Raw genomic sequence first — 19,965 nt, 5'->3', positions numbered from 1 at the left:
ATACAGATGAAATAAAAATTAAACTGATTCTAACAGTTTGTCTCTTTCCTTTATTTCAAAGTGACTAGCAATGTAACAAACCAATCACCAGGTGACTAGCACCACCTATGCAAGCAGTTCTCACTGGGGGCAATTTTGCATCCCCGCCTTCCCCCAGGAGACATTTCCTAATGTCTGGTGTCAATTTTGGTTGTCAAAACTGGAGGAGGCATGAGGTACAACCAGCATCTAAGGGATGCTGCTTAAGATTCTACAATGAGCAGGGCATTCTCTTCCCCACCATGTCTAACAATAAATTCTCTGGTCAAAAACATCAAAAGTGTCAAGGAGAGACTTTGACCTATACTGATATTCACCGTGAGCAAAGTATAAAATACGATTTGTTTTAACGCATTTATTTATTCTTTTATTTTAGAAGGAAGTTACAAAACTAAGAAAAAAATAAGAATAAAGAATGAATGAATGCCACAAATTATAAAAGCAGGAGGTGATGAGGTGATCTAAAGTGACTGTGGAAGGTCATGTGAGAGATGGAGGAGATTCTACCATTATGCTGAGCGGTTTTGAGCCAAGTCCAGAATGAGTCTACATGGTTGGCTGACAAAGGAGGAAACACAATGCATTCTTCAGTCATCTTATGACCCTGAATTAAGAGGACTTCCCTTGTAGCATGGTTTTTAATGAATTTGTGTTATGTTTTACCTTAAACATGGTTGAAGAAAGCTCCTTTGAAGAAGGAATTGAAACCCCTTGTTCTGCTCTACCCCTCAGACATGCTTCTGGACCTCTCACTGGGTTGTGCTGTAATAATTACTGAATTTGCTTTTTGACTGCTGACCCTAGCATTAGTAAATATACTTTATTTTGGGTCAACTGAAAGCATCCTGGTAATAGACGGATACAACTTTACTCTAAATTTGGAGTAGAGGTTAATCTGAGGGGTCATTAAACCAATTGTGCTCAAACACTTAAGACAGTGAGTTTAATCATATTTTCACCTAATCCTTTGCAACATAGGAAAACCTTGTAAAAATGATTTGAGGGAAAGACTGATCTTTTCTATATAAGCACCATGCCATAGGAAAGAGGACTCCCCTCCCAAATATTAAAACATTTACATTTCTAAGTAAGTGTAAGGAGATACTTGCAATTCTCTAGATTCATTTTGTACAATACACAAATATGGCTGATAGAGCAAGTTTAAAATAGCACAAACCACTCGATATACACAACCTGATAAACAGTAGGCTGATTGCAGGGGAGGAAGAATGTTGCATGTGGTTTTGCATGCTGTTGATATGACCAAGGCTAGTAATTCATACAATCCATGTGGTGATATTTGGATCACATGGTGAAATCACATTTACACAGATAAAGGTCTTATCCAGAGCCTAATTTTACCAATAATTTCAGGAAATAAGCAATCACGGGACTTTGGTATAAGGCCTAAAATTAAGGCCCAATATTATGCGTACATTGACATCTAAGAAAAACCAGGAGGGTCTAAAGTAACCTACCACCAAGTTTCCCTCACACCCTGCTCCCATGGATAAGGTCCCCTAGCCAAAACTCCTCCCTTATCTCAGGGGTCAGGCATAGTTCCTGCTTATTCCTGAGTGTTTAAGTTATGAAACATCTCCATTCAACACCTCAGTGATTACCTAGCTTATGAGTTATTTTCCAGGGAGCTGAGAACATAAATCTAGAGAGGGAAAGCAACCTAAAACAGGGATATCTTGCTCAAAACATTCCATAGATAAGGACTTTTCTCCTAGAAGAGATAATTATTTGGGGGTGCTTGGGGGTACAGTTATTGGAATGTTTAAAGAAGTTGGTCCAGATCAATTGCCTTCTTTCTCCCCTAAGAATGCATTGTGTTTCCTCCTTTGTCTCCCCAGTAACTGGGAGTGAAATGGAACATAGGACAGCTTCTTCAACTCCTCCCAGCTCACCAAAACAAGCATGAAAGGCTGAAAAGACTAATATGACACTGTCTGGAGCATAAGAAAATACTACATATGTGCTCCATCCAGAATAGGAGTATAAAAAAGAAAACTGTGATAATTCTCTTCAAGTCTTGGTAAGAAGGATCTGACACTAGTCTAATAGGAATAAAATGATCAAATGCTTTAAAATGACTGATTTCTAATTTTTAAGTGATATATCCATGTAATTTGGGTTGCTGGAAATTTAGAAGTCAGCATACTAGATGATTATTTTATTATATTGTTACTTTTAATTCATGAGGGTGATAACTGCCATCTTAAATATTTGTTCTTATCTCCCTAGCTAAGCTAATTTAAATAGGTGATAATTAAGACCAACAACTCAAGAATAAAAGCTAATAAAAAAATCTCTTAGTATCTATTTGCAGCATTTTAAATTTTACTTTCCTCACATCAAACAAGGATTATAAGTAAAATACTGATGAACTGCATAACTGTAACTTGGACTTTAATACTCTTTGTAATCACCTAACATACATAAGGATTAACATACACGTAAAAAGGAGCTAAAATATCTCAGAAGCTGAGATTTCCTTTAGACATATACTGACGTTGATAAACTTTCTGCACAAAAATGCAAAGAAAGCTTGAGTTGTGTTGTTTGCAAGCTGTCCTCAAATGAGTGTATTTTGAAGATCAGTCATGTAAGTTGTCCTGTCGGAAATTTGGGATGTGCAATATTGCTGAGATATTTTTCTTGTTAAATATCTCCTTCTATATGTTCCTATGGTGAAAACTGTGACAATGTTTTAGTCACTAGAATCTACAAATATTTTCTGTAGGTCATTGCTGTAATTATAAAAGTCCTTGTGGGTGGAGAAGAAGAAAAGAATAATTAACAAGAGGGGAGAGGTATCAAATGTCAGAGAGGAAGCAATGCTCTAGACTGCTATGCAGGATTCCTAGGTCTGCAATTAACTCCTTTATGCAAGTCACATAAACCTGTGAGTTTTGGTTTCCTCATTAGTCCAATAAGGGATTGGGTTGGGAAGTCTCTTGGGAACTTTTTAAAGTTCTGGTAGAGTACACATACGGCTCGGCTCTTCGTTTTAATCAAAATGCCTTATTTGTAAACCATGCTGAAGCATGGTAATTTTTCATTACTTTATTCTTATCTTCAGTCAATTATCAGAAAATATTATGCTTTGTTTTAATATGTTTATTTTTCTTGGAAAATTGTTTTATGAAAATAATTTTTGAACAATATTTGCAATACAAATATATCCTCTCTTATTCCATAATAGAAGTATATGATTATTCCTAACTTGGGGCTGCAAACATGGGTCTGATTACATGTTATTCTGTACTAATAATTCTGATTTGCTTTAAGTCAAAATTGTTGATTTTATATGTGAACTTTGAAAATTCCTGAGGGTAAATTTAAAGTTAGATTTTGTAGTAAGCAATATAATGTAACCCTAACTCTAAATCAGTGACTTCCAAAGTATTTCTCCTGAATATGAACTAGCTGTCACTTGTGACTGTCTTGTACTTAAGTAGAATGTTATACTTCCTCTGCCTTCTCATTGAACAAACTCAATAGTAACTATTTTCCAAGTAAATAAATCACACTGGAAAAAATTCATTAAATGCTGATAGCTTGTATCTCCACAGGCACGAAAAATGAGAATGAACTTCTCTGTTCTTCATTTTCATAAATCTCATTTCAATGCAAATGTCATCCTCAAATTTCAATCCAGGGATGAGACCCACTGCGTACCTGACTTTTTATTACATAAAATGATAGTACCTTATTGTCTTTTAATATCTATACTTTTAAATTTAGATTGCTAAAAAAGCAAAGACCGTGACACAAATGATCCAGTATATTTTCACCATCTCAACAAACAGCAGACTACTGCAAGAATGATCAGTTGCTGTATTATCACCACAGAGGTGAACCACAGTTAGATGTAGAGAAATAGTCTATTATAAAATATTCCAATTCCAGTTTGAAAAACAATCTCCTTTTTAAAGAACCAAAGAATACAACATGTGCTTGAATCTAAATCCCATTTCTCTTAATAGCAAGACCATTTCTGGTTATACACAGTAAATGTATTTATTTCTCATCTAACTGCACACAAGCTTAAGATCACAGCGTGTCCTTGCATACATAACACACTGGCATGACAATTTTAATTATCTCTTTACCATGTATAACTTGACTTTGATAGCTATTAAATCTATTTTTATATGAATTTACATTTATTTTCACATCACTCAATATAAAGTTCAAGTTAATTAATGAGTGTGGTATTTTCCCCTCTGGTGCTAAGTAATTTATATTTGCATTCCATGAAATTGTTCTTTAAGATAATCTTAAATAGAAATAACACAAGGTCTAGAAATATTTAACTAGAAAAAGAAATACTGAGTTCTTTCTTTTAAATATGGCTCTTCCGGTACACCGATTAAGACATTCAGTTTAGCAATTATTTCAACATTCTGTAGGCCCCTAGAGCACCATTCAATATGATGTAATAGAATCATACCCTGTTTGAAAGAGAAATTAATGAAACAATCCCATTCACCACTGCAACAAAAGAATAAAATACCTAGGAATAAACCTACCTAAGGAGGTAAAAGACCTGTACTCAGTTTAAGACACTGAAAGAAATCAAAGATGACACAAACAGATGGAGAGATATACCATGTTCTTGGATGGGAAGAATCAATATTGTGAAAATGACTATACTACCCAAAGCAATCTACAAATTCAATGCAATCCCTATCAAATTACCAATGGCATCTTTCACAGAACTAGAACAAAAAATCTTAAAATTTGTATGGAGACACAAAAGACCCTGAATAGCCAAAGTAATCATTTCTTTTTAACATCTTTATCCAAGTATAATTGTTTAATAATGTTGTGTTAGTTTCTGCTGTATAACGAAGTGAATCAGCTATATGTATACATATATCCCCATATCCCCTCCCTCTTCTGTCTCCCTCCCACCCTCCTTATCCCACCCTTCTAGGTGGTCACAAAGCACCAAGCTGATTTCCCTGTGCTATGGAGAGCCAAAGCAATCTTGAGGAAAAAAACAAGAACAAAACAGAGCTGGAGGAATCAGACTCCCTGACTTCAGACTATACTACAAAGCTACAGTAATCAAGACAATATGGTACTGGCACAAAAACAGAAATATAGATCAATGGAACAGGACAGAAAGCCCAGAGATAAACCCACACACCTATGGTCAACTAATCTATGACAAAGGAGGCAAGGATATACAATGGAGAAAAGACAGTCTCTTCAATACGTGGTGCTGGGAAAACTGGACAGCTACATGTAAAAGAATGAAATTAGAACAGCCCTAACACCATACACAAAAATAAACTCAAAATGGATTAAAGACCTAAATGTAAGACCAGACACTATCAAACTCTTAGAGGAAAACATAGGCAGAACACTCTATGACATAAATCACAGCAAGATCCTTTTTGACCCACTCCCTAGAGAAATGGAAATAAAGACAAAAATAAACAAATGGGACCTAATGAAGCTTAAAAGCTTTTGCACAGCAAAGGAAACCATAAACAAGGTGAAAAGACAACCCTCAGAATGGGAGAAAATATTTGCAAATGAATCAATGGACAAAGGATTAATCTCCAAGATCTATAAACAGCTCACACAGCTCAATATCAAAAAAACAAACAACCCAATCAAAAAAATGGGCAGAAGACCTAAATAGACATTTCTCCAAAGAAGACATACAGCTGGCCAAGAGGCATATGAAAAGATGCTCAACATCACTAATTATTAAAGAAATGCAAATCAAAGCTACAATGATGTACCACCTCACACCGGTCAGAATGGCCATCATCAAAAAATCTACAAACAATAAATGCTGGAGAGGGTGTGTTGAAAAGGGAACCCTCTTGCACTCTTGGTGGGAATGTAAATTGATACAGCCACTATGGAGAACAGTAGGGAGGTTCCTTAAAAAACTAAAAATAGAACTACCATACGACTCAGCAATCCCACTGCTTGGCATATACCCTGAGAAAACCATAATTCAAAAAGAGTCATGTACCACAATGTTCATTACAGCACTATTTACAATAGCCAGGACATGGAACCAACCTAAGTGTCCATTGACAAATGAATGGATAAAAAAGATGTGGCACATATATATAATGGAATATTACTCAGCCATAAAAAGAAATGAAGTTGAATTACTTGTAGTGAGGTGGATGGACTTAGAATCTGTCATACAGAGTGAAGTAAGTCAAAAAAGAGAAAAACAAATACTGTATGCTAACACATATATATGGAATCTAAAAAAAAAAGTGGTTCTGAGGAAACTAGGGGCAGGACAGGAATAAATATGTAGACCTAGAGAATGGACTTGAGGACATGGGGAGGGGGAAGGGTAAGCTAGGAAGAAGTGAGAGAGTGGCATGGACATATATACACTACCAAATGTAAAATAGATAGCTAGTGGGAAGCAGCTGCATAACACAGGGAGATCAGCTCGGTGCTTTGTGACCACCTAGAGGGGTGGGATAGGGAGGGTGGGAGGGAGATGCAAGAGGGAAGGAATGTGGGGATATAAGTATATATATATATCTATATATATCTATATATATATCTGATTCACTTTGTTATACAGCAGAAACTAACACAATGATGTAAAGCAATTGTACTCCAATTAAGATGTTAAAAAAAAAAGACACATTCACCCCAATGTTCATTGCAGTACTATTTACAATAGCCAAGTCATGGAAGCAACCTAAATGTCCATCGACAGACGAATGGAAAAAGAAGATGTGGTTCATATATACAATGGAATATCACTCAGCCATAAAAAGGAATGAAATTGGGTCATTTGTAGAGACATGGACAGATCTAGAGACCGTCATACAGAGTGAGGTAAGTCAGAAAGAGAAAAACAAATATTGTATATTAACGCATATATGTGGAATCTAGAAAAATGGTATGCATGAACCAGTTTGCAAGGCAGAAACAGAGACACAGATGTAGAGAACAAACGTATGGACACCAAGGGGGGAAAGGGGAGGGGTGGGATTAATTGGGAGATTGGGATTGACATATATACACTACTATGTATAAAATAGATAATTAATAAGGACCTACCGTATAGCACAGGGAACTCCACTTCGCTGTACAGTAGAAACTAACATAGCATTGTAAGACAACTATACCCCAATTAAAAAACAAAAGAAAATATACTGTCAAAAAGCATTATTTGAATAACATTAATAAAAAGAAATGTGTATTAGTAATAACAATATCATACCCTGTTCAACCAATGAAGGAATTTATACAACATCACGTAGTAAATAGTAATCAATTTTCACTGAGGGAGTAAGGTAGATCTGCATCATTTACATCTGACATTAGTTCAATTCAGCAAACATCAATTGTGTGCAGGGAGTCTGCTAATTAGTAGGACGCCAATGATGGCTAAGATGACTGTGTCTGCCCGGTCCCCCCAATAACTTACAGTCTGCTACATCTTGGAATGTTTTGATGAATATTCCACTAGAAATATTTACATAGTGTAAAAGGAGTAAAGAAAAAATGATGTGCTTCATTCTGGAAATTCCGAGAAATCTTCTTGTTGGAAATTGCATCTCAAGTGAATCTTGGAGGATAAGACAATTTGGTCAGAAGAATGATGGAGAGGGTACTGCAGTTGGGGAGGGTATCTAGGATGAACACATGTTATGGAAGCAGGTCATGTATTTGGAAATACGGATAGTTTGTATTAGTGGAGCATAAAGTACAACATGGAAATGATAGGACATTAAGACAGCAGAGGTAATAGGAAGGGCACTATATTTCAAGCTAACAACTTGGACTTTATAGGCAAATGTAGGATCATAAAGTGTTTTAAGCACAGGCGTGATATGATCTGATTTGCATTTTAGATTTTAAATTAGCAACATACTTTACACATAGAATTCGACAAATGCTAATGGACTGATGAATCTGTGTCACAATATATCGATCCTCAAGCAACATACAAATCTTTTACTTCACATATGTCTGTGTGATGAACACAAAATACAATAATACAAGTATTATGCAAAATGAAATATCTAATGTAAATAGGAAAACATGGGTTGACATTCAGAAGTGTTTTTACTTTTCTGCCCAGTTAAACTGATCTACACAGAAATTCTTACCAATTTTAATGAATAAATGTTGCACTGGATTGAATGTTTCCCCCAAATTCATAACCACCCAGCAACTCAAAATGTGGCCTTATTTGGAAATAGGGTCTTTGCAGATGTAATTAGTTCCTTTAAGATGAGGTCATACCGAATTAGAGTAGATCCTAAATCCAATGACTGGTGTCCTTGTAAAAAGGTCATGTGAAGACACAGAGACATAGACACACAGAGGGAAGACGGCCACGTGAAGGAAGAGGCAGGCATTGAAATGATGTGGCAACACTGGTCAGGGAACACCAAGAATTGCTAGCAACCACCAGATGCTAGAGGAGAGGCATGGGATGGTTCCTCTCTCTGAGCCTCCAGAAGGAACCAACGCTGCTAACACCTTAATTTCAGACTTATGCTCTCTAGAAACATGAGAGAATAAATCTCTGTTGTCTTAAGATACACAGTTTGTGGTATTTTGTTACGACAGCCCTGGGAACCTAATATACATACACCTGGCAGCATCTCTTGCCTAGGCAGCACGGGAGCCACGGCAGTTAGTCTGTGGTCCTTAGGAGAGAATATTCCCATTGGCACAGCATGAAAAGGACAAAACACTGTCCTCCTTCTAACTGTACTCGGCACCTCTTGATCTATTCCCCCCGCCCCCCGGCTAGCACTTATTTTCCACCAGGATTTGCATTGGGTAACATATATATATAGGCTTTATTAATTATTCATCCAAATTGAAAGCGTATATAAAAATGACTTTGGTTTGTGTGTATTCTGGTTTGCCAAGGTGCTGACCTTACTTTTATGAAGACTCTGGTTAAAAGCTAATTTAGTATTTGTCATCAGAAAATGCTCACTGCTTTAATCAATGCACCATGTAGGGATTTTGTAAGATGCATGTTTGAGTGCTTCAGACATAAATGATTTTTAAAAGTTATTAGACTGAGACCTCTCCCTTCTGCTTCATGCAGTCCCTTTGGTACAGAGTAAGAAGATTAGCATCAGTGTTTTGGGAGAAAGCTTACACAGTCAGAAGACATTGGGAATATCATTAAGTTTTAAAAATAATAGCATGCACTTATTTCAACTAAACTTGAGGGAAAACCAAATGTAGAGGGAGCAGAATGATTTAAAATGAGTCTAAATTGGAATTCATATTATCATCAAGACAAGTCAGGAAACAGAAACAGCGGAAGCCCTAAAGGCTTAAAAGCAGTGGCCTGGAAATAAACTTCTCCCTCCACCTGGAACAGAGTGAACTTCTTACTTTCAACCTTGAGAAGTATCTAACTTCTCAGATGACAGAGTAACCATGGAAGGACTGCAGAGAAGAAAGATGACAAATACGAGGGGAATTACAGTAGGTACACACTCCCACAGAAGCAGCTTCATACTGATACTTTTCCTTCTCTAGTTCTTCTGGCAAACTTTGAAGTACAAACCCATTCCTTAACCTGCAGGTATAAGACAGATCTCAGATAAACCCCCTAAAGGGTTTCTAAAAAGATGAGAGAATTCATTTCTTTTCCCTAGGAGTGATCAACGCCTAGTATCTCCTTGCTGGACTCTGGAATACACAGGATTGCTGTTATTAAGGGGGCAAAATGGGAGTGTATCTGAGGGACACTTCCCCTCTCAAAGATCCATGATTCCCTTCCCACTGAAAACTCAAACAAAGCCCTTGAGGCAGTAGCTCACTAAATGGAAAAAAAAAAAGAAATAGAAGGCCACCTTCTACGAGACCACTCTAGTCTGAATTCCAGTATAGGTAAGTTTAAATCATCGATTAACTTTGGAAAAGTTGCCCATAACAAATATGTTTAACACATCTTTTTCTTATTATAAACATCTATATTTTTCTTGTAAAAGACATAAATATATTTTGCATTCTTCATATATAGATATTTGAAAAATAATGGGATCTGGACATTGGTTAGGAAAATGACCTGGTTAGAGGAATGACCAGTCATAAATTTTTTGATAGTACAGACAGCTTCCATGATGATTAAATTATCGTTTTCCAAACTAAGAGAAAAAAAAGTAGAGATTGCCATTTAAAAAATAAATGTTAAAAAAAGGACACAGGAGAAAAATAAGAAGCAGATGTTTTGGTTCTTATAATCTGTACCATCCAATATGGGAGCCAGTAGTCATGCTACTTAAAACTCAAATTCAAATGAATGAAAATTAAACACAGCTTAGTTCTCAGTTGTCTTAGCTACATTTCAAGTGCTCAGTAACCACATGTGGCTAGCGGCTGGAGCAGATCTAGAACACTGACATCTTTTATAAAGTTTTATCTTACTTTATGTTGCCAATTTATCATTTACTCCACTGGCATCTATTGGTACAAAGGCTAATCCTGTTTCCCAAAGTGTAGGATTATTTTCCCCCCAGAGAGGTTTGTAAACTAGAGAAGTCTAGCATCCTATTTAGCTTCAAGCATTTCTCCTTCATGTCTTGTGATTGCCAAGGCCCAGGATTGATGGAAAATCTCGTGATAGCACTAACAATAAAAAAAAAAAAAGACAGGGTTGGCTTTAAAAACTACTCAGTTAGAAAAACAGATAAATAGAAGACAATTCAACAGAAGTATGGGCACAGTTCTTGAACAAACCCTTCAAAAGAGAGGGTATACAAATTACAGTAAGCACAACCTCCTCAAAAATCAGGAAAGTGTTCACTAACACTGAACTACACATAATGAACAAACACCAGAATGGCTGAAACTTTCAAACGTTCATTTCTAAATGTCTGAATTTGTGGCGCAACTAGGAACCCTAGTACATTGGTTTTGACCGTCTAAATTGATAAAACCACTTTAGGAAATTTTTCTCATTATTAACAAAGTTAGACATACATATATCCTAATTTGGTGGTACCCCTTCCTAGCTCTATACTTATGAAAAACGTTCATAGCAATTCTATTGAAATAAAGCAAAAACTGGAAACAACTCAATGTTTATCAACACGAAATGAATACATAATTGTAGAATAGGCATACAATAGAATAATATTATTCATGAAAATAAACAAATACCACAAATAACAACATGGGTAATTTCACAAATATTTTGAACAAAAGAAGTCAGAGGGGAAATAATGTATATTTTATTATTTCATTTGTATGAGATTTTAAAATTTTAAAAACTACCCTAATCTATGGGGATAAAAATCAGGTGAATATTTACCTTTAAGAAGTAGTAGTAACTGGGAGGGGGCTTGATGGGTGCTTCTGAGGTGTCAATATAATTGACTTAACCTGATGAAGGTCACATGGGGTTCACTTTGTTAGGATTTAGGAGCAGGAAAACAGTAGTGGTGGTGAGCTCTCGTTGTACCACCAGGATGTCTGGTTTCCCTTTCAGCTCTGTCACTTAGGCTGTATGCCTTTGGGAAAATTTTAACCCTCATTATTTGTATCCTAATAAATACTACTACTGGATTAATTACTCCGCCTTCTCTCTTACCATGTTTTTCTTATTTACTGTGATATTATTAACATTTAGCATATTTCATGACCCATGGAAATTGCTCAATAAATAATGAGTAATAAAATAAATTACATACATCATGTTTCCATGGAGAATATTACTTATTTTTCGTTTACTGAAAACTGAACATGTTCCTTAGAAAATATGTCATGCAGACAAAAACATTTTGTTTTGGCCTTCCCGTCATGATGCTGAAAGCTAGAATATGTATGAACACAGAGTTCTGTTCCCATGAATACCCAGACCACATAGTAGAAAGGCTCCCAGTTTATGTTGAGGGTCATTTTAGGCTTCTGAAAAGTTAAATCTTCTTCCTGAATATCTACATTCTCCTGAAGAACTAAATCTGTCTCTCTACTCATTATATTTGCTACTATAAAGTGATGACCAAATAAAAGTAACACCTATGGAATTTATTAAATGATCTCTTTGGCCCTTTTTTAGTAACCAGCCCAGTCTTCACATAGCAGTATTGCCCATGAATAAATATGATTTGGTCATCATTACAGGTACTAAATTCATATAAAGGTGAAAGCTTTATATACTTTTTATGATAAACTACCAAATGTTTGGTTAATTTTTAAAAGCTTGCTCAATAGGACATTTGCATTTTCTGATTACAATTAAGCTTTTGTTGCTATGGGTCTACAGGAGGGGATGGGGAGAGTCTAATAGGAAACTCCTTCCGTGAAGCTGATCTCCTGATTCCCTGCCCTATCTGTATCCAGCATCCCTCCTCCCCCAGCAATTAGAACAGGAAGAAAAACTTCCAGGGAGGAGATGACTATTTTACCAGACACTTCATATTCTAAAGCTAGTGTCTGGGGGAATTCCCTGGCGGTCCAGTGGTTAGAACTCAGTGCTTTCATTGCTAAGGGCACATGTTCAATCCCTGGTTGGGGAATTAAGATCCCGCAAGACGTGAGGCGCAGCCCCATCAAATAAAGCCAGTGTTTACAAATCGTGTGTTTGCAGACTGAATGTGTAGTACCTAGTGGCCTCCAAAAGCCTCAAATAATCTTTAAAGTAATTCTGTGTTAGTACTGCCTTCATAGAAGCAAATAAGATCCATCTTCTCCAGAAGAAGCCACCATCAACCTTCACCTAAAAGAAGTTCCACAGATAAAGTTTTGAAGAAACTGAGGTCACAGTTCAAGAAGATGGATGGGCATAAAGTTAAGGACAAGAAGGATAGGCAGATAAGAATGCTAAGAAGAAGGAAGAAAGGAAAGAATTAAGAGGAGGAGGGAGAGGAGGAGAAAGCACCACTAGCGAAACCAGCTGAAACAACAGACAGCAGAATGACAATCCCTAAAACTCCATATATTGGAATCATTAGACATAGATATAATGTATTTAAAAAATACAAAAGGGTAAGCAAAAACACGATTAAAGGAAAAGAAACTTTTTAGGTGACTGAGTAAGTTTTTTTTGTTTTTGTTTTTTGGCGATACGTGGGCCTCTCGCTGCTGTGGCCTCTCCCATTGCGGAGCACAGGCTCCGGACGCGCAGGCTCAGCGGCCGTGGCTCACGGGCCCAGCCGCTCCGCGGCATGTGGGATCTTCCCGGACCGGGGCACGAACCCGTGTCCGTTCAACGGCAGGCGGACTCTCAACCACTGTGCCACCAGGGAAGCCCCCTGAGTAAGTTTTTAAAAGGAACTAATAAAACTTTTAGACATATATAAAATATAATTGACCTTAAAGCTCAGTGGTTGGCTTTAAAATAACAAAAGGTATATATAATTAAAGAGAACCAGAAGGAAGTTCTTAAGACTGTTTTCAAATCCATCACAGAGTCAAAAAGATGAATAAGAGTGTAAGTTTCTGTTTTTTAACTATTTCATAAGACTTCAAGCAACTTTATGAATAAGCTTTGCTGTTTTTCGTCTACTGAACAGAAATCATTTCCCAAGTCCTCTACTTAAGGGGTCCTTAAGATATTCTTATATGTGTGTTTGTGTAAAAATGTAAATATATATTTATAACATACAAACAACCTTATATATTATTTATATAAAGAAACATTGCAACTTACTGTCAGAGAAAGCAACTAATATTAAATAATTCAAAATAACAAAATTACTCATTAAATGAAGATGACAAAATCTAACACAAATTTCGACAGAATGGTACTCACAGTAAGAACAGCCATAGACCTCAATTCTGAGCCCAATGCGGCCTTCTCCGTTCCAATCCAGAGGCACGATGCGCACATAGCGGGCAATTACTGGATGCTGTAAATCATGCCGAACCACACTATCGGAGTTGACGTTCCCAGGAAATGCCTGAAAAATAAACGGGATTCGAAAATTAGGGGAAAATACTTTAGAAACAGCCACGTTCTCTATGTGCTGCAATAAACATAAGTTTTCTTATCTAACGGAGGGATTTCATATACTCTAAACCATAAACAATTTGAAAAAAGCTTCTATATGTTCTTTATTTGAAAACACGTCCAATTTTAAATGGGAACTAGGCCAAAGTTTCCATGGGCCCTTTCATATGTGGAAATGCACACATATATTAAAAGAATGAAACACTGTGGCACGCGCTGTAGTATCCAGTAAACATTTAAATTACGAGTTCTATTATTTCACATTTAAACTATACAATAAGCAATTTTTCACAGAATCCAACTGTATTTCTTGCTTTTTAAAAATCTCCTGTATGTTACCTTCCCATACCATCATTACAAATTTGAAAATTTTTTCAACATAAGCTCGGTAAAAAGAGCAATTGAATATGTTGTGCAGAGGGTTGGGACTTCTACCTTTTATTAGCATAAATATATGAGTGGATCAGAAACATGTTTATTTCATTTTTCTTATTTATAGAAGATTCTGTCAAGAATCATTTGCCATGAATCTTTTTTTATGTTGAAAGTTCATATTGTCTATATTTTTTCAGCAGAGAACAAATGGATTTTCTTTGGGCATGGCTATCATTCATCAGCAAACATTTATAAAACATTTACTGTATAATAAGTATAAAGCAAGATAATACGGGGGCACAGGGATAGGGAAAGCCATAGATGCCACACTCAAAAAGAATCTATAAGAAGAATTTAATAATAGGAAAAGTGTCGGTATAAAATTACAATTTAAAGCAAGGACGATTTAAATCAAGAGACCATGATATTTTAGAATATGTCAAATAAATGAGAAATATATGTGTTTACTGTTTTAAACATGAGTCACTTCATTTCATATATACATTCTAGTTGTCCCTACATTAGGTAACTTTAGTTTTTGGAAAGCTATATTCTACATGAGATCCTCTTTTATATTTATTTAAATAATCTCCTAAACATTGAAATAAAAATTTTAAAAAGAACACGGAACTTTTTTAGTCACGAAAAGATACAACATAAACACTATATTACATTGCTAATCTGTTATATGCTTGACCTAAGGTTTTGAATTTGCTTCTATATAAAATCAGGAGTTTCATGTTTTTGAAATATCTCTTTTATAACAAGTTTTAAGAGTTATAAAATTAATAAGAGGCAAGTAAAGAGATGCTTTTAATAAAAAAGTACATAGCAGCTTTGAAACGGAAGGCTCTGGTTTAAATGCACACAAATATCACAAAGGTAAATTTGTGGTATAAAGTTGGTTACCCAGCGCTCATTCTCCAGTCATACTCCTGGCCTCCAAAATACAAAATGTAGGGCTTCCCTGGTGGCGCAGTGGTTGAGAGTCCGCCTGCCGAGGCAGGGGACACGGGTTCGTGCCCTGGTCCGGGAAGATCCTACATGCCGCGGAGCGGCTGGGCCCGTGAGCCATGGCCGCTGAGCCTGTGCGTCCAGAGCCTGTGCTCCGCAGCGGGAGAGGCCACAACAGTGAGAGGCCCGCGTACCGCAAAAAAAAAAAAAGCAAAACACAAAATGTATAGTGTAAGACCTAGTAATACAGGGAGCATACTGAAATATTTCCTCAAGATTTAAACTATTTTATAGAACATAAGATGGCCCCAACAATCTGCATCGTGGGTAATAGTCTATAACATGTACAATTTCATGCTTTGGAAACTGGGATCCTCTTTAGTAATGATTTTTGTTGTGTTCTCCTTGGTTTTCCTCAAGCTACATACTACCACTGCCTTTTCAAAATAGCCACACCCACTTCAATCCTTCATTGGACAAAACCATTTGAGCTTCAGGTCTTAAATTTCATCACTTAAATAGACATCTTCTTTGCATCTTGCTGACAACATTTGATTAAGGGAAATAGTAAAAAGTTTTTTTTTCTTTTTAGGTATTTTTCTAACCAGCTTTTTAGTTTTACAAAGAAGCCACAAATCTAACTATTTTATTAAACCATGGCTAAATTTTAATATCACTATTGGTTGTTCTGTCTTCAAAAGCAATACCAATGAGAATCCCTGAATAAAATCACCTGAATTAAATCCTTGATGGCAGATAGGTTAATCTAAATATTATGTTTTTTTAAAAAAATTATTTATTTATTTTTGGCTGCGTTGGGTCTTCGTTGCTGCGTGGGCTTTCTCTAGTTGCAGTGAGCGGGGGCTACTCTTTGTTGCAGTGCGCAGGCTTCTCACTGGGGTGGCTTCTCTTGTTGTGGAGCACGGGCTCTAGGCACGCAGGCTTCAGTAGTTGTGGCATGCGGGCTCAGTAGTTGTGGCTCACGGGCTCTAGAGCACAGGCTCAGTAGTTGTGGCTCATGGGCTTACCTGCTCCATGGCATGTGGGATCCTCCCGGACCAGGGCTTGAACCCGTGTCCTCTGCATTGGCAGGCGGATTCTTAACCACTGTGTCACCAGGGAAGCCCTAAATATTATCTTAAATAATATTCAACAAAAGCCACCAAACAATTTTAACTTAAGGGTCAATTATATGCTTAACGTGGTGCTAGGTGGTATATGAATATTAACAACAGCAAAGACAGCAAGTAACTTTCTTGGAACCCTGCTTCTGAGACATTTGTAGCCTTATGAGGCCTGAAAGAAGAAAAATACTCCTCTGCGTTTCTCCTCTACTCCCAGTGCTTTATTTCTGACACCAGATGTAGGGGTTTTCCCACACGTCACACAATCCTTTATGGACACCAGCTGGCGTCCCATAATTTAACTTAATTCTAATACTATCTACCTGGAGATAGATTCAGATCCCACAGGTTAAGGGCTCAGTCCCACAAGATGACCCCCACTTCAGATGCCAATCTCAAGTCCAGTTGGTCACTTATGCTTCTGACAGACCATACGACAGAGGTTCCACGACCACCTCCTTAGATTCAATCACTTGCTGCAGAGCTCATAGGACTCAGGAGAACAGTTTACGTATTAGATTACTGGTTTATTATGAAGGATGTAACTCAGGAACAGCCAGATGGAAGGGGTGCATAGAGCAAGGTGGCTGCGAAGGGGTGCCGAGCCCTCTCCACACATACCGCCCTCCCGGCACCTACACTTACCAAGCTTTCTGAACTCCTGAACTTCTGGGTTTGTATGGTGGCTGCAGTATTCAGGCATGATGATTAAATCACTGGCCATTGGTGACTGAACTCAATCTCCTGCCCCTCTCTCCTTCCCAGAGGTCAGGGTAAGGCTGCAAATTCCAACTCTCTAATCGCACAGTTGGTTCCCCTGCTAACCAGCCCCATCTCACAGTTACCTAGGGGCTTTCCAAAAATCACCTCATTGACACGAACTCAGGTGTGGTTGAAAGGAACTTGTTATTCATAACAAAAGACACCCATTTCAGCTTTATTGCTCTTGTCACTTAGGAAGTCCCAAGGGTTTTAGAAGCTGTGTGACAGAAAACGTGGATCAAGACAGAAAAAAAATATTTCTTTTTATAAATCATGATGTCACAGGCCTTACTGCAAAAGGCAGCATCAAAAGGAAGTACAGAAGTGCGAGGCATAGCTAGTAATTCCATAGTACTTGGAATCCTATGAAAACTATGTAATCAGGAAAACTACAGAAAGAGATAGACCTCAGCTGGGTCGGAGGGCAGAATGGTGTTCAGGAGGTAGAAAGGGAGTAGGACACAGGAGAGAACAGGAAAAGGCTGGCATAAAGAAGGAGCTCAGATCTAGGGCTAGAGATACCCAGAGTCAAGTTGTAATTATGCTGAAATTTTGTTCTTTAGGGGTAACTTCTCCAGACCTCAGTTCTTTTCATTCCTTCTCCCTGTGTCTGTCCCCCCAAAAGGATTTGACTAGCTTATCTGGAAAATCTACTTTAGAACTAAAATTGTGGACTCTGAAAACATGAACTAAGGTATATTCAGGAATAAGTAATAAGGACATAAGTCTGATTGGAAGGAGGTATTTATATTGGAACATCATGAATGTTTTAAGAAGTTCTGTCTGATTATGGACGAAAGAACCTAGCATGCATTTCTTTTTTTTAGATGACAGAATGAGAGCCATATTCAGGAGATCCTAGGTGGTGGGAGATCATCGTGGGGGCAGAAAGATTAGCAACAAACAGTTAAGAGTCGATGCCACATGGTGGTAAGGGAAAGTAAGAAAATAAAAGAGATCTATTTCAAAAGAAGAAGTAACAACATTTTGAGAGAAGGGAGTAAGAGAAAAGATACAGAGCAACCTATTCCCAGGTATTAACATATTGGCATTGGTGACAGAAAGAGGGAAGGGGGATAAAACAGTAGACATCCATTCCTTCCTTCCCCAGCAAACTCTACTCTTTAAGTAACAGCAACCAGATTTTCTTTAAACATTACCCAGACTTCACTCTTAATCCACCTGATCCAGGAGAGGCAGATGCCTCTCTCTGACACCAGGGGTGGGCACCTAACTCAATGAGGCGCAATTTTAGCACTTCTGCTGGAATAATTCATTCACATATTCACTCATTGATCCATCCACTTATTCATTCGCTCAGGAAATATCTGAGTCTTTTATGCACCAGATACTGTTCAAATCACTGGGGAGACAGGGGTGAACATTACAGAGTTTCAGTTCACATTTATATTATTAAAGTACATAGTGTGGCAGTACAGAGTGGAGCAGATAATAAATAAAATACAATGAATATATTTACAATAGCCAGGACATGGAAGCAACCTAAATGTCCATTGACAGAGGAATGGATAAAGAAGATGTGGTACCTATATACAATGGACTGTTACTCAGCCATAAAAAGGAATGAAATAATGCCATGTGCAGCAACATGGGCAGACCTAGAGATTGTCACACTGAGCAAGTACGTCAGACAGAGAAAGAAAAATATCATATACTGCTTGTATGTGGGATCTAAAAAAAATGTACAAATGAACTTATTTACAAAACAGAAATAGAGTCACAGATGTGGAAAGAAACTTATGGTTACCAGGGAGGTAAGGGGGGGAGGGATAAATTGGGAGATTTGGATTGACATATACACACTACTATATAAAAAATAGATAACTGATAAGGACCTACTGTATAGCATAGGGAACTCTTCTCAACACTCCGTAATGACCTATACGAGAAAAGGATCTAAATAAGAGTGGATATATGCATATGTATAACTGATTCACTTTGCTGTACAGCAGAAACCAACATTTTCCATCAACTATACTCCAACAAAAATTAAAAAAAATAATATACAATGAATATATATATTGAATATACCAAGTTATATAATATGTATATATTGTTATATATTACAGGCATGCCTCATTTTTCTGCTTCACAGATATTGTGTTTTGTTTTTTCTTTTTTTACACAAATTGAAGGTTTATGGCAACAATGACTGCAGCAAGTCTACTGGCACCATTTTTCCAACAGCACTGTTCACTTTATGTCTCCGTGTCACATTTAGGCAATTCTTGCAATACTTCAAACTTATTATTATTATACTCGTCATGGTGATCTGTGATCAGTGATCTTTGATGTTACTACTATAATTGTTTTGGGGTGCCATGAACCATACCCATAAAAGATAGTGAACTTAATCTAGAAATGTGTGTGTTCTGACTGCCTCACTGACTGGTCATTCCTCCATCTCTTTTCCTCTCTTTGGGCCTCCTGATTCCCTGAGACAGAACAATACTGAAATTAGGCCAAGTCATACATCTAAGTGTTTAAATGAAAGGAAGAGTGAACTGATGCAGCAAACTTCATCGTTGTCCTATTTTAAGAAAGTGTCACGGCAGCCCCAGCCTTCAATGATCACCACCCTGCTCGGTCAGCAGCCGTCCACGTGGAGGCAAGACCCTCCAGCAGCAAAAAGGTGACAACTCCCTGAGGGCTCAGATGACAGCTCATGTTTTTTGGCAATGAAGTATTTTTAAATTAAGATATGCCCATTGTTTTTAGACATAATGGCATTGCACAATAAATAGT

At 37.2% G+C, this 19,965-nt stretch overlaps 1 protein-coding gene across 1 annotated transcript in view; it reads right to left on the bottom strand.

Annotated features, from left to right (window-relative positions):
- Positions 1-19,965, bottom strand: part of CNTNAP2 (contactin associated protein 2) — a 2,069,520-nt gene that overhangs the window by 1,228,926 nt on the left and 820,629 nt on the right. Inside the window, exon 4 of the mRNA XM_065883648.1 lies at positions 13,787-13,934. Within this exon, the coding sequence (XP_065739720.1) occupies positions 13,787-13,934 (148 nt within the window). The remainder of the gene's footprint in view (positions 1-13,786; positions 13,935-19,965) is intronic.

This window comes from Phocoena phocoena, chromosome 9 (assembly GCF_963924675.1).
Source record: "Phocoena phocoena chromosome 9, mPhoPho1.1, whole genome shotgun sequence".
Lineage (NCBI taxonomy): Eukaryota > Metazoa > Chordata > Mammalia > Artiodactyla > Phocoenidae > Phocoena > Phocoena phocoena.
The sequence above is the reverse complement of the archived record's forward strand: the minus strand, read 5'-3'. Positions and strand labels throughout refer to the sequence as shown.